General features: G+C 38.4%; 1 protein-coding gene across 1 annotated transcript; it reads left to right on the forward strand.

The window, feature by feature from the left end:
• Positions 1-1760: 1760 nt before the first annotated feature.
• On the forward strand, positions 1761-9934 carry LOC119725972 (fibrinogen-like protein A). The gene is made up of 3 exons (XM_038197598.1): positions 1761-2154; positions 4833-5423; positions 9840-9934. Exons 1-3 carry the CDS (start codon positions 1761-1763, stop codon positions 9932-9934), a joined length of 1080 nt encoding a protein of 359 aa, XP_038053526.1.
• Positions 9935-14457: the final 4523 nt, after the last annotated feature.

Raw genomic sequence — 14457 nt, forward strand, 5'->3', positions numbered from 1 at the left:
TGATTTGGCTGTAATTTCATGTTTTTCATTTGCAACGAATTTGAATGTTGGTGGGTATTAAGCTCACCCTTCTGACCAGGAAGAAAAACTTGTTAAGTGAAAAATTGAAGCTATAGAAATAAATTTGCTTTCTTAAGTTAAGACAAAATCAATATTTCAAAGAGATTTAAGATTGGTTATTTATGTTTGACCTAAATCTTATTTTTTTTCAAAAATTAACCGAGTAATGCTCAGTGTCGTAGTCGAGTCACCAACGTCGAGTCTGAGTCCGAGTCTCGAGTCACAAGCATCGAGTCTGAGTCCGAGTCTCGAGTCACAAGCCTCGAGTCCGAGTCCGAGTCACGAGTCACTTGTTGTTTACCAAACTAATAATCAACAAATATTTGTTCAATCATCCATTCTGTCTTTTTAAGTAAATCCCAGTGTATATAGTTTACCTGGAGTGTGTACATGTTCAGACCCAAAATGTGTTTTACGTTTAATTCCCATCCCTTAAAACCATCCTCAGTAATACCGGACACTAGGTACGGGCGCTAGGCGTGCGAGTGCGGACCCGGCAGTGGATACGATTTTCCGCGGCGCCGTGTTTTGTCTATGGAGTAAAAAAAGAAAGCTATGTTCGTCGCACAAAATTATACTTAACGTGATGTTTTTGTTTTCTTTTGATAAAAATACATGCCTCGAGTCACGAGTCACCAAGCTCGAGTCCAAGTCATCATGGTCGAGTACAAGTCCGAGTCCGAGTAACTTCCCAATGTGACTCGGGTCGAGTCCGAGTCACGAAAAATGTAACTCGAGTTCAAGTCCTGGACTCGAGTCCTACAACACTGGTAATGCTACATTCATCAAAGCTTGCTTTCTTTTACCAAAATAACAAAAGCGATAATGAATCCAGTAACTACGGTAATAGATTATGAAGAACGGTGGTTTGGAGGGAGCGAAATGGGTCATTTTACAATGGGTTATTTTTGTCGGTGAAATTCGGTAACAGATGACAGATTTATATTGATCAGATTACAAAGAAAACGTCATGCCTCGTTTTAACAGAGGGTCAGTGTAATATATTGTTTCTCATTACAGCACATTTTAATTTTGCGAGAGAGATTTGGCTTAAGCATTGTTCTGAGTAATGCTCTTGCATATGCCATTTTATGTAAAGATATGTAATACCCCTTGGGCATGTTTTCTTAATTCTTGATCAATAAGCTACTCCGTGAAGTAACTGTTATAAATTGCTTGTGTTTCGAGACTGGTCTTTCCAGAACTCATTCTGCCGCCATGGATGGAGCACTTTCTGTTAAGAGCTCCTCTAAACGAGGACTAGTTTTTTGTTTAGCATTCGTTTGTATCGGTTTTATAATGGACGTGTCTGGAGAAACCATTTGCACCCAGCCACTGTTACAAGCGTTCGTTGCTGCTAAAAATCGAGCACTGACAAATGCCACCATCTGGTCGGGTTCAATTGGTAGTCGTGTCACTTGTGTCAGCAAGTGTCATTCGTTACGTGCGTGTAAATCAGTTAACTACTATCAACTCAATCGAGTATACCATCTCAACAATGTCACACGAGTCGATGCCCCAAATAACTTCGTTGCCGACTAGGCCAGCGTGTACTTCGATGGTAATGGCGACACATCTGGGTTCTCCGTAGCGGCTTACAGCGATTGCCATAGTTTATTGGAGGCAGGTTACAGTGTGACCGGTATCTATACGATATTCCCTAGGGGGGATTTGCAGATGGTCTGAGTGTGTACTGCGACATGGAGACCGACCTTGGAGGCTGGCTTGTCATTCAGAGGCGTCAGGATGGCAGTGTCGACTTCTACCGCGGCTGGGCTGACTACCGCGTGGGCTTTGGGGACTTGGCTGGTGAGGTTTGGCTCGGCAACGACAACTTGCGCACCTTGAGTAATTCTTCTGGATCTTGGGATCTTCGAATCGATTTGGAGGACTGGGACGGCAACACAACCTGGGCCGAGTACGGATATTTCCGGCTCATCTCTGGACAAGATTACCGTCTGAGTTTTGATTCGTACAATGCTAATAGCACGGCCAGAGACTCATTGGCTAACCATAATCACAAGCCGTTTTCAACAAAGGACAAGGACAATGACTCTGGTAATAAAACGCAGAGGATGATAAAGGAGCTTGTTGGTACATGTGGTGTTCTGATTCAAACCTGAACGGTATGTATTTTTATGCGCCTTTACATATCAATTTTCAAGGCATCATTTGGAGTTCTTGGAAAGGATATTCCTACTCGCTGAAAAGATGTGGCATGAAAATTCGACGTTATTTGAACTATTTATAGGCTGCTTAAACATTATTGTGTTTAATTGCGGTCATGTTTAAGAAATTACCTGTCATTTATTGCTGTTTTAACTGAAAGATACTATTACATTTGTTTTTGTATTGAAGGCGTTTACTTGCCTCTAAAGATGCTCACACTTTGGGTAGTTTTTGAGAGAAAAAATAGATTTGCCATGCGATTCCTGGTCCATGCATTACCGGAGAAACCAGTGTCAACTGAATTATTGTCGGACCGCAAATCCAATGATTCGCATACGAAAGTGAAGAAAAAAACATGTTTTGCTAGAAAGCAAATTCGTTTGAGCAGGGGATGGCTCGAAAATAGCACAAACATATCAAATCTTCAGCATGTTTGATAATAAACTAAACAGGAAAGATGTAATGATAGTTACTCTTTTTCTGTTCGCCTGCAGTGAATTCACTTTCAAAGACTTTATAGGGATAATGCTCTGACTATAATTAAATTGGTATCTTTTCAGAAAGGGGTTAACGTGTCTGCTGCCACCTAGTGTCGAAAAGTTACTATTTTCCTCATGGTAAATTTCGAGTACGATTGATACTTTCTTAAAACTATTCCAAGGCAAACTTCGCTTCGAGTACAAATTCACTCCAACTGAGTAAATTCATTCGAATTTTGACAGTGGTAGTTCTTTTAAGTATAGTTTATTCTCAAATTCTAGTTTTAATATCTGGTCACAAGTTTAACTATTTGAAATTGGATATTATTACCTCTGATTTAGATGTCCTTACCCTTAAAACGCGTGTCAATACGCACAGGCTACTCAATAATTTCCGAAGAATAAAACTTAAACGATTTAGAATAAAAATCCCTTTAAATTCAGGTTGAAATACTCTGACAAAACTAACCAACTAAAACTCCATCTATTCGATTGAATTAATTTCAATCTTTAACGCGTCGAATGGAGTGACTTTTTTTTCTCTTTGAAAATATAAGAGTACTCTCGAAATGTAAAATAGCGAAAAACCACACAGTTCCCTGAATGTTACAATTTTGGTAGTAGATCTTGTATCACTATAGTGCTTGCATCGGATGTCATTAATTTGTAAATGAGCGCTAGATGTCTTACTTTGCCTACCTGATTTTAGAATTTTCAGAAGATGACAGCAAAACGCGTTTTATGTCAGCTCATTGGCGAGATGTTTTAATAAAATATATAACCATATTTCTGAAGAGCGCTGCGCCTCTTGTTGAATAAAAATGAAGGATACATCAAACCCTGGGCCAAGACATGTAATAAATAAAAGGTAAATGTAGGAACATAAAATGTATTTAACTATGCATGGGTAACTGTAGAGGAGGAGTGCAGCATGGTAATCTTTTCTTTTGAGGTAATCATTTCTTAACCCGTTGCTATGGTTACTCGACCAAAGATCCAAGTTGATCGATACAATATGAGAACCATTTCCATAGAGGTACGAACACAATCGGGACAATACATCAATGCACTCACTCGTATACGCCACAACATTATGTCCGTTGGTTTGAATCAAGTTTATTGTTTCGAAACGTGCCCGGAGACGAGGAGCAATCGAGCCAGCCAGGAGCGTTGAAGACCTGTGGCTGTCAATATCACGACCAAGGTTCTAATAACAATTGATTTATGCCATGGAGATACCTTCACTTGGAAATATTATGCTATGTGTTTCGCTGAAATTCCAACTATCACTTTGCGTTGACGTCAAAATGGAGGAGGTTCGGGCTTTGAGTCGCTCAAGTAGACAGGTACTTGTCACCTGTCTTTGGTAGGAGCATAAAATGCATGTAACTGTGCATGAGTAACTGGAGAGGACGAGTGCGGCAGAATAGCGTTTCCTTTGAGGTAATCATTTGTTAACCCGTTGTTATGGTTACTTGATCAAAGATGTAAGTTGGTCGATACGACAAGAGAACCATCGCTACAGCTAGAGTACGAACAGAATCGGGACAATACATCATTGTACGTATTCGTATACGTCTCAACGTGATCAATATGTCCTGTGGTTTGATTCAGGTTTATTTGTTTCGGAACGTGCTCGGAGACGAGGAGTAATCGAGCGAGCCAGGAGCGTTGAAGACTGGTGGCTGTCAATATCACGACCAAGGTTCTAATAACAATTGATTGATGCCATGGAGATACCTTCACTTGGAAATATGCTACGTGTTTCGCTGGAATTCCAACTATCACTTTGCGTTGACGGCAAAATGGAGGAGGTTCGGGTTTTGAGTCGCTCACGTAGACAGGTACTTGTCACCTGTCTTTGGTTTTATACTTTCTTTTTAAGCTTGCCCACGTCTCAAGGTACCTCTTGTGGTCATGCACTCTCACAGGAATTCAATGCTGCTGAAAATCGAGCACTAAGAAATGCCACAATTTGGTCGAATAGAGTTGGTACTCTTGTCGGCTGTGTGAGCCGGTGCCACTCTTGGCAAGCTTGCAAATCAGTCAATTACTTCAAGAACAATCGCAGGTGTGATATGAACAATGTTACGGGAGTCGATGTGCCAAACAATTTGGTTGCAGACTACGGGAGCGTGTACTTCGATGGTCATGGAGGCACACCTGAGGTCTCCGTAGCGGCTTACAGCGATTGCCAGAGTTTACTGAAGGCAGGTTACAGCGTGAGCGGTATCTATACGATATTCCCTGCGGGATTCGCAGATGGTCTAAGGGTGTACTGCAACATGGAGACAGACGGTGGAGGCTGGCTTGTCATTCAGAGGCGTCAGGATGGCAGTGTCGACTTCTACCGCGGCTGGGCTGACTACCGCGTGGGCTTTGGGGACTTGGCTGGTGAGTTTTGGCTCGGCAACGACAACTTGCGCACCTTGAGTAATTCTACTGGATCTTGGGACCTTCGAATCGATTTGGAGGACTGGGATGGCAACACGGCCTGGGCTGAGTACGGAGATTTCCGGATCTTAGGAGATGATTACAGTCTGAGTTTTGATTCGTACAATGCGGACAGTACGGCCGGAGACTCACTGACATTCCACAGTCATTGGCCATTTTCAACGAGGGACAACGACAATGACTTGGTATCGATCATTAACTGCGCAGAGGACGTGCATGGAGCTTGGTGGTATGTGGCGTGTTCTCAGTCAAACCTGAACGGTTTGTATTTTAACTCATCATGGGAACAGAATGGAGATAGGCGAGGCATAACATGGGTTTTATGGAGGGGTGAACTTTATTCCTTGAAAAAGTGCGATATGAAGACTCGATTAGCAATATGAGATTACTTAAACGCGTTATTTCACTTTGACCGTCAACCTAAAACGACGTGATATATATCCACATTCATTAACAACACCAAATTAAAACAAAAACGCGTAAAGCGTGTCTCCGAATTCACTGTTGTTACCACTTTGAATTTTTTTAGGGCATTAAACTTTAGTCAAGATGTGACATGAATGCAAATGCGAACAACCAGCAATTGAACATATTTTGTATGCTTATTATCACGATAAGCACTTAGCAAACAAGATTGTATCAGGTATTCAAACGTTTTTCCACTAATGCCAAAGTTCAGTTGCTTGAGCATGCATTACTCGAAAAACAGATTACTGCTATAGACACATTGGTGGAGATGTGACTGAAACTTAATGAATCTGACTATTTTTTTTTTATCGGACTTATTTGTTCAGTGTCAAAGCAAAAACACTCTGAATTCTCTCAAATAGCGACCGGATTCAATAAGACAGTTATACCAAAATGCTGTGCAATATATATCGGTGGAATTCAACTACAAGCCGGGACATCGCTTAGGCAAAATCTCTTTACTCTGATGATTAGTTGAATGCGGTGTATAATGAATTCATTTTTTTTTTACGATTGATTAGTGAAATTACTAATCAACTATTGCTTTGAAATACTCATGTAACAACAGACTTTCGACGTATGAAAAGCGGCTTATAAAAAGCGACAGAGAACAAATATAGTGGCCAAAAAGGAGACCACTCTGGTGGAGAACCGACGAGTTGGAACTCTGAAGGACGGAGGTTCGACACCAGCCGTAACTGAACTAGAATAAAGGTTATTATTCATTTGTCTGTTTTGAGGTAAGGGTGGACGAGTTCATCCAAAATAAACCAACATTTTTAGCTAAAACAAACTAACTTCAACTTCGTTAAATAGCTTTGTGTAGTTGAGCAAAAGAATAATGTTCTCCGAGGAATTTTATGAGCTTTTCAGAATGTGGCTTTAGCCGTTTGTTTACTTAGACCGAGATATTTTTGAGCGCTCAGCGCAGGGTTTATTAGTAAGGGAATAAGTGTGTGTTCGGGAGGTATAATAACACTCTGTTTAAGACCGGTTGGAGTCTGGAAGTGTGATAATTACCCGAGGCGAAGCCGAGGGTTATTATCCCCCATCCAGACTCCAACCGGTATTCGCCTCGGGTAATTATCACCCTTCCAGATTCCAACCGGTCTTAAACAGAGTGTTTAATACCGACCGAACATACATTCCCTTTCATAAATACCTTTTTGGTCAAACAAAAATAGTTTCCGTCCAAACATCAAAACAAGTCCAAACTAGACATTGCTAACCATTTTGCTCAACAAATTTGCTTCATGTTGCATCAAACACCCCGCTGACTACAATATGGATTGTCCCTCTACCCAGCAGGCACCGACCGTCAGACTGACGTTGTATAATGGTTGTTTTATGGTCGCAACGTCGGATCAACCATACATAACCGAAAATCAACGTTGTTTTAGTCGACCAAAAGCCGACGTTGTCATTATGACGTCTGCCAGACGTTGCTTTAGTGTCGACAATTTAACGTCAGAATTTAACGTAACAACAACGTCGAAATATAGTTGGAATTTGGTCGGGAATATTACCAAACGTAATTTCAACCATGGTATGACGTTGTTTTGTCAACGTCTATACAACTGACTGAAAAACAACGTTGTATTATTGTTATTTTTGCGTTTCCCTTCGCGACGTCGCAATTATGTCATGTTTTCAACCAAGATATGACGTTTGCTTTCTAACGTCGTTTTAACAACTCAAAAAACGACGTTGAATTATGGTTGGCCGTCGGTTATAATATCCGACGTCGTACTTATGTCATGCTTTTGACTAAAATGCAACGTCCGTTTTTGACGTTTTTTCAACGACTCAAAAAGTGACGTTGAATTATGGTCGGCAGTTGGTTATAATATATGACGTCGTTATTTGGTCATGTTTTTAACCATTATTTTACGTCCGTTTGCTAACGTCGTGTCAACGAATCAAATAATGACGTTGTTTTCCGGTCGTTTGATGGTTATAATATTTAACGTCATTATTAAGTCACGGTTTTACCCAAACTATAACGTCAGTTCTCTGACGTCTTTTCAGCGACTCAAAAATGACGTTGGATTATGGTCAGCCGCTGGTTATAATATTTGACGTCATTTTTAAGTCATGTTTTTAACCATGATATTACGTTCGTTTTCTAACGTCGTTCCAATGACTCAAATCGACGTTGTATTGTGGTTGGCTGTTGGTTATAATATCTGACGTCGTATGCTTTCAACCAAAACACAACGTCCATTATCTGACGTCATTTCAACATCTTACAAAGCGACGTTGAATTGTGGTCGGCTGCTGGTTATAATATTTGACGTCGTTATTAGGTCATGTTTTCAACCATGATATTACGTCCGTTTTCTAACGTTATTTCAACGAATCAATTAATTACGTTGATTTTTGGTCAGTGGATGGTTACAATATTTAACGTCATTGTTATGTCATGGTTTTACCTAAAATATAACGTCCGTTTTCTGACGTCTTTTCAGCAACTCAACGTTGAATTGTGGTCGGCTGTTGGTTATTTACATTACGTCGACAGTGTCATGGTTTCGACCAAAATATAACGTCTATTTTTCGCTTAATTTATTCAGCAAATAAAAAAGTCATTAAACCGGAATGCATGTGCAACGTAGTAATTCCCAAACGAAATTATCGAACGACTAAAAAAAGACGTTGAATTATGGTCACCTAGCTGATGGATATAAATTTGATGTCCAATCGTTATCATCATTGTTTTAACCGAAATATATCGTCCATTTTGAAGATTTTTCCACTTAGCCGCAGTGCGCGCTTATTATAATTACCTGGCCCAGAGCCAAGTGCGGCGCGCGAAAAAAAAATATAGCCAAAACGTATTAGGCCTACACGTAAGCATATGTATGCCCTGTGCGTGACCTTGCATTCCAACGAACTCCACTGCTGTACGAGTCTGGCCAGTTTGAATCATCCGTTAAACCAACAGTCACAACTGAAGCAGCTTTGGGAAGAGACATGTTGGCCCAAAATGAACAAGGTTTTTGGCACCTTTTGTGCACAATATTGTCAAGATTCGGTTCTGCGATGGAGTGCAGTTAACATTGGAGATGTTCCCACCCCTGATCTATAAATCCAAGTCAAGATACGACATCAAGATGTATAGGACAAGCACAAGTCAAGATTTTGATTTAACCGCAAGCAAGATGATCTGATTTTGCCATGTCTGAAAATGGTAAGTTTCAAACGCGAATGTTTCCGAGTTAGTGATTTGCAATTTCTTTGAAGGTCAATAGTTTGGAAATTGTATCTTTATTATTATTATGTACCCTACTAGTCATGTCAGTTGTAACTTTAAAATTCCATCAAAATACCTTAACTTCATTGTAGAAAGTTATTAATGTTAGACTAGATGTTGGATGCTATTGTCATTCCTTATCTTAAAAAGAAAGTTACACTAACGATGCCCTTTGTTTAAACATTGAAGATGTAGAAAATCCAAACTAATCAGCAGTCATGCTAGTTCTACCTGCTTTCTATCATAACGTCCAATCTTTATTTAGGCCTAGGAAAAATGAGGTTATTCTAAAGCATATCTCATTATGAGACGACTTCCCACACGTACTGTGTTGATTGAAGATTTAGAATATTAAATTTATTGTGAATTTAACCGCCCCGCAACATATTCCGCATCCATCACTAACTCAAACGATCGAAACGTCTCTTTCATTTTGATGCTGATATTTTGAGACAAATACGTTTTCAATCTAGTTTACGGTGTTCAGAGTTTGGGAATCACGTATAACGATACATTATGCCACTTTTCTTTTGTCGTGTACTCTATTTCATGTTTTATTAATACCAGTATTTACTATAAAATTGGTTTGTTGTAGTCTTTGCAAAGCGCTTAGAAACACGGCGTACGACGGCGCTATTAATGTTAATTTTTATCCTTGTAAAGAAAGTTACGGTGCTTGCAATTTTAAATTCTTCATTAATTAATTTCAGTAAAATTCGTTTCTTGGAATCGCATGAAATCGCCCATTAGAATTAAAATAGGCCTATGCTTCGACTTGTCTTCTTCATACATGTAAGAATTATTTTTAATACTTTTTTTGGATTTCTAAAAATTAAACTGCTGCTGTAAGTTCAAAGAATCTGTTTTGTTTTAATTATTTACGAGTCACCATTATTTGAAAAATGTGTTGGTATTCAAGAAAATTAACAATGTTGTTCATTTTTCCCCTTTTCCAGCTCTCTGCTTTGGTCAGTTGAGGGAGACGAATACACTACCCAAGCCCTACTTTACGTGGCCCCATGTACCATCAGGATCAACATCAACCGCCTGATGTCTTCTATACCTGCACAAATATTCACAAAAGAGATTAGAGATCATGTCTGTGTTGGTTGTGATTCCGCGTGGTAATGAAATCTGATGCCAACATTGATCGGCCTATTAACATTGAACATTTGAAGCGTCTAATTGACATTATTTAAGCCTGTCAGACTGACGCCACTATTTTGAATATTGATTAACGTTAGAAAACTTACTTTTTGTCACTGTTATTTCGGTTGTGTACTATAAGAACCTAGCCAACCAGTTTATGAAAAAAAAAATGAACAAGTTGTGTAATATTATACACAAGTTGTGTAAACAACGGTTTACACAACAGGTTGCTAGCTTCATATATTACACAACCGTTTGATTTTAAACACAACCGAAATAACAGTATTCAATGTCTACAAAAATAACATTTGCAACCATGTACTGACCTAACTTCAATCATGGAATTCAAACATTGAAAGGACGTTATTACGACGGTCAGATAGACGTCAATTTTGACCTCACACAAACATTATAATTTGGTCATTTTTCGACGTCTAAATAACTTCAACCGCGACGTCCTGTCGACGTCCATTCAACCAGACAAATCATGGTCAGACTGACGTCATAATTTGACTATATATGGACGTTAGATTTCGGTCAGGTTTTCGACGTCTAAATAACCTACTTTTTCAACCATATTCTGACCTAAATTCAACCAACAATCTGACGTCCTGTAGACGTCCATGTAACCAGTTAATCATGGTCAGACTGACGTCATAATTTGACTATAATCGGACGTTAGTTTTCGGTCATGATTAGCAGTTAATCATGGTCAGACCGACGTCACAATTTTGACCACATATCGACGTTAGAATTTGGTCATGTTTTCAACGTCTAAAAAACTTACACTTACAACCGCTACGGCAACCAAAAAACAACGTCGGAGTTGGTCGGAATCTGACGTCAGATAGACGTTAAATCGACCAAAAATGCCTGCTGGGTAGTTCATGTTGCATCAAACACCACTCTGACTATAATATGGATTGTCCCTCTACAACTCCCTACCTTAAAAGGAGATTGGCGCGCGCGTCGCGCGTACTGAGCGATGGCGCGCAGAATGCACCTGGGCGTTGTGTTGTGAATTTAGGACAATAAAATACTGACTCACTGGTAGTATTGTGCATGCTTATGTACGAGAGTATTATGAACGTTCAACCAAAAAAATATATGTTTAATGATTAAAGGGAATATACATCATTTGCCTTTGCTGTAATTTTCAGAAATGGATGGAATTGGGGGGTTGGAAATATATAGCAAATATAGTTACACTGACTTTTTTGAGGTTTTGGGTTCGAAAATGCTATAAAAACCAAGAAAAACAATCATTTTCCTGTAGTCTGGTTCCCTGACTCCATTTAAGAATAAACAGAGCAGTTTACATATATTGGGGAATTGTAAGGTCAGGGAACTAGTCTAGCTGGCTTGTACCCGTTCATAGGTGTGTAATCGATTGCAAACAAGTGTGATGGTCAACTGGGGCCAGTATTTGGGAAAAAAGCCAGTTTTTTCCAACGCTGATCGGCCGATCAGCGTTGGAAATTGATACAAAAATACCAGTTTTCTTGAAAATGACAGTATACCAGGTGCCATGATTTTACAGGATGCTTTACACTGTCATTCACTAACAGTCCAGCAAGGTATTTCAAAATGATTTGGTAGTTTTATTTTTTGATGTTTGCCAATGTTGTATTTTCCCTTTAATGTAAACGATTAACATTAATTCATAAACACCTAAGACAGTTTAGCCATTCCTATTGGTCGAAAGCCCGTCACGTGGCCGGTCTTAACGGATGGTAAAGACATGGCTAGCTGGTCTAAAACACTTTTCCAGTGTCACATGAAATTTCGACTCCTAAAAATCCTGTGCCTTTTATTGTTTTATTGGTTGAACATTCACAATCCTCATGTAGGCATGCGCAATACTACCAGTGAGTCAGTATTTTGTAGTCCTTAATTCACAACGAAACGCCCCAGGTGAATGCAATCTGCGCGACACCGCGCAGTACGCGCGACGTGCGCGCCAATCTCCATAAAAGGTCTTGTTTACATCTTATTTGCGAGCTGGACACTCCATTATTTAGCTAGAGGGATGTTCCAAAAACATGAAGTGAACTTGTTGAACAAAATCGGGGTTTTGTGACTGAAAATTTTAGATTTCTTGAACGAAAAGGTATTTATGAATGGGAATAAATATGTGGTTGGTCGGTATGAATTAGGCTTGGGTAATTATCAGCACCCAGACTCCAAGCGGTCTTAAACAGAGTAATTAAACCTACAAAACATCCCCTTAATAAGATGACAGCATCTCTTAGCTGGCTGTTACTTGCTTGCATAGATATAATGCTAACATTGCTATCACCTTTTGGAGGAAAATATATATATTTTTTTATATAAGGTTTTTAATTAAAAACTGTACAAGAGAAGCTTGTAAATGCCAAACGCTATCTACTTGTAATTTTAAATGTTCATTAATATTGTTGTGTCAACACTTACTTTTTATTAAGCCTCGATCGCTTTTGGACCACTCCCATTTAATAATATCGCTGGCAAAATTGTAATTAGATAATCGAATTTGTTTGGTTGGAAAGTAAAACAATATTGGTTGTGTTAAAATAAACTTCGTATATTAGTGGTAGTTACTGATTATGTAATTCGTAAAATTAGTCAAAGTTATTGTGAGGTTTGAAGCTATAATTTGATTTGAATGCGATGTACGGTGGCAAGGACCAAGGTTTGGTGTATTTTTTTTCTGAGGTGGTAGCTCATAAAATCAGCAATTGAGTCTGAAAAAATTATCATGTATCAATCTGATTGAGCACAGATTAGAAGTATTAACATTATTTGCACAATCTTGCACTTATAGAATCTGGTTCTCCGTGATTCGACAACATAATTTTATCTTGAATTAACGTACATTCAGCCCGAGTTTCAGATGATCGTTTGTAAATCTTCAAATTTGTTGTTGACGTTTTAAAACATATTTACTCATAACATAGTCCGTGTTCTCTTGTGTTAACTATTTTATATTTTAAAGTTGATTTAGTGCTGCATGCCAACAACTTTAAGTGATGCAGTTCGGTGATTCAGGAAAGAACGTTTCAGTTATATCGTAATGAATGGTAACCTTTACATATTGATTCAAGTGATCAACGTTCAGAAAGTTGTCTACGTTTTCAATTCTGCAAGGATATGAAGTAAACTTTATTTTCATTTTTGCGCGACAGGTTAAAAATATTGTTTTCTTTTTAGCGGCAGACAAAGCTGGTTTATTAATTTTGATATTTATAGAACTCTTCGATTGAGTAAGATTCGAATACTGAAAGATAATGCATGTAAAGCAAACTGTATCTTTTTAATTTTACATTTTAATGTGGTATCGAGCATGACTTATCACCAAGCCTGGATTGCTTTTGAACCACACCACTTAAACAATCTTGCTTGCAAAACTGAAATCAGAAATTTGACAAGTCAAGGGGTTAGTTTTGTCAGAAAGTCACTTCTGTTTTGGAATAGTAAAACTGGTACGTGACAGTTAATGATTAGGCAATTCGTCAACTTTCTTCGAAATTATGAACATGGTCGAAGGCATAATTTGTTTTGAATGCGATTAATGCTCGCAAGTACTGTTGTTTGGTGTTTATCTATGGCGGTAAATCGTACAGAAGATATAGAGTGAAAAAAATGTCATATATCAATCTAATTGTGCACGTTTTATCAGTCTAAATATTGTTCGCACTAGCCTTGCATTGTACATTGCTTTCGCGATTTTTTAAGATTAGCTTTGGCAAGATTTTGTAAAGGTTTTCTTACCTATTTTAATACTTGTATCACACAAATTACCAGAAACGAAATTCGATGACAACAATATTGATATGAATGACCAACACAATAAATAAAATAATTGCTTTATTCAAATCATTGCCCATCACCACAGAAGACGAGTTTACCGAATTTAGGACGAATCGGAATGCTTCCAACTGAATTATGCTGCATTTATTTTTACTAGATTTTGTTGATCAGACCAAATTTGGTTAACAAAATAGCTCATAGTTGAATAAGACAGTTGTACCAAAATGACGTGCAATAAATATCGATGAAAATCAACTTATTTATAAACTACAAACCAGGACATCGCTCGTGCAAAATCTCGAACGAACTTTTTAGTAACAGGTGTATCGTAATGTATGGTAACGTTTACAATGCTGCAAGGATATGAAGTAAACTTTATTTTCACTGGTTAAAACTATATTATTTGTTTGGGCGGCAGACAAAGCTGTTATATTAATTGTGATATTTAAACCCCCTTGAATGAGTTGCGATTTGAAAACTGTAAAATAATGCCTAAAAAGAGCAAACTATATCTAAATGTTAATATGGTATTGAACATGACTTATCACCAAACCTCGATTGCTTTCAAACCAAACAACTTCAATATTCCTGCTTGCAAAACGGAAAGTAGACATTTGACAAGTAAAGGGATTAGTT

The sequence above is a fragment of the Patiria miniata genome, unplaced genomic scaffold (assembly GCF_015706575.1).
Source record: "Patiria miniata isolate m_02_andy unplaced genomic scaffold, ASM1570657v1 HiC_scaffold_19, whole genome shotgun sequence".
In the NCBI taxonomy this organism is placed as follows: domain Eukaryota; kingdom Metazoa; phylum Echinodermata; class Asteroidea; order Valvatida; family Asterinidae; genus Patiria; species Patiria miniata.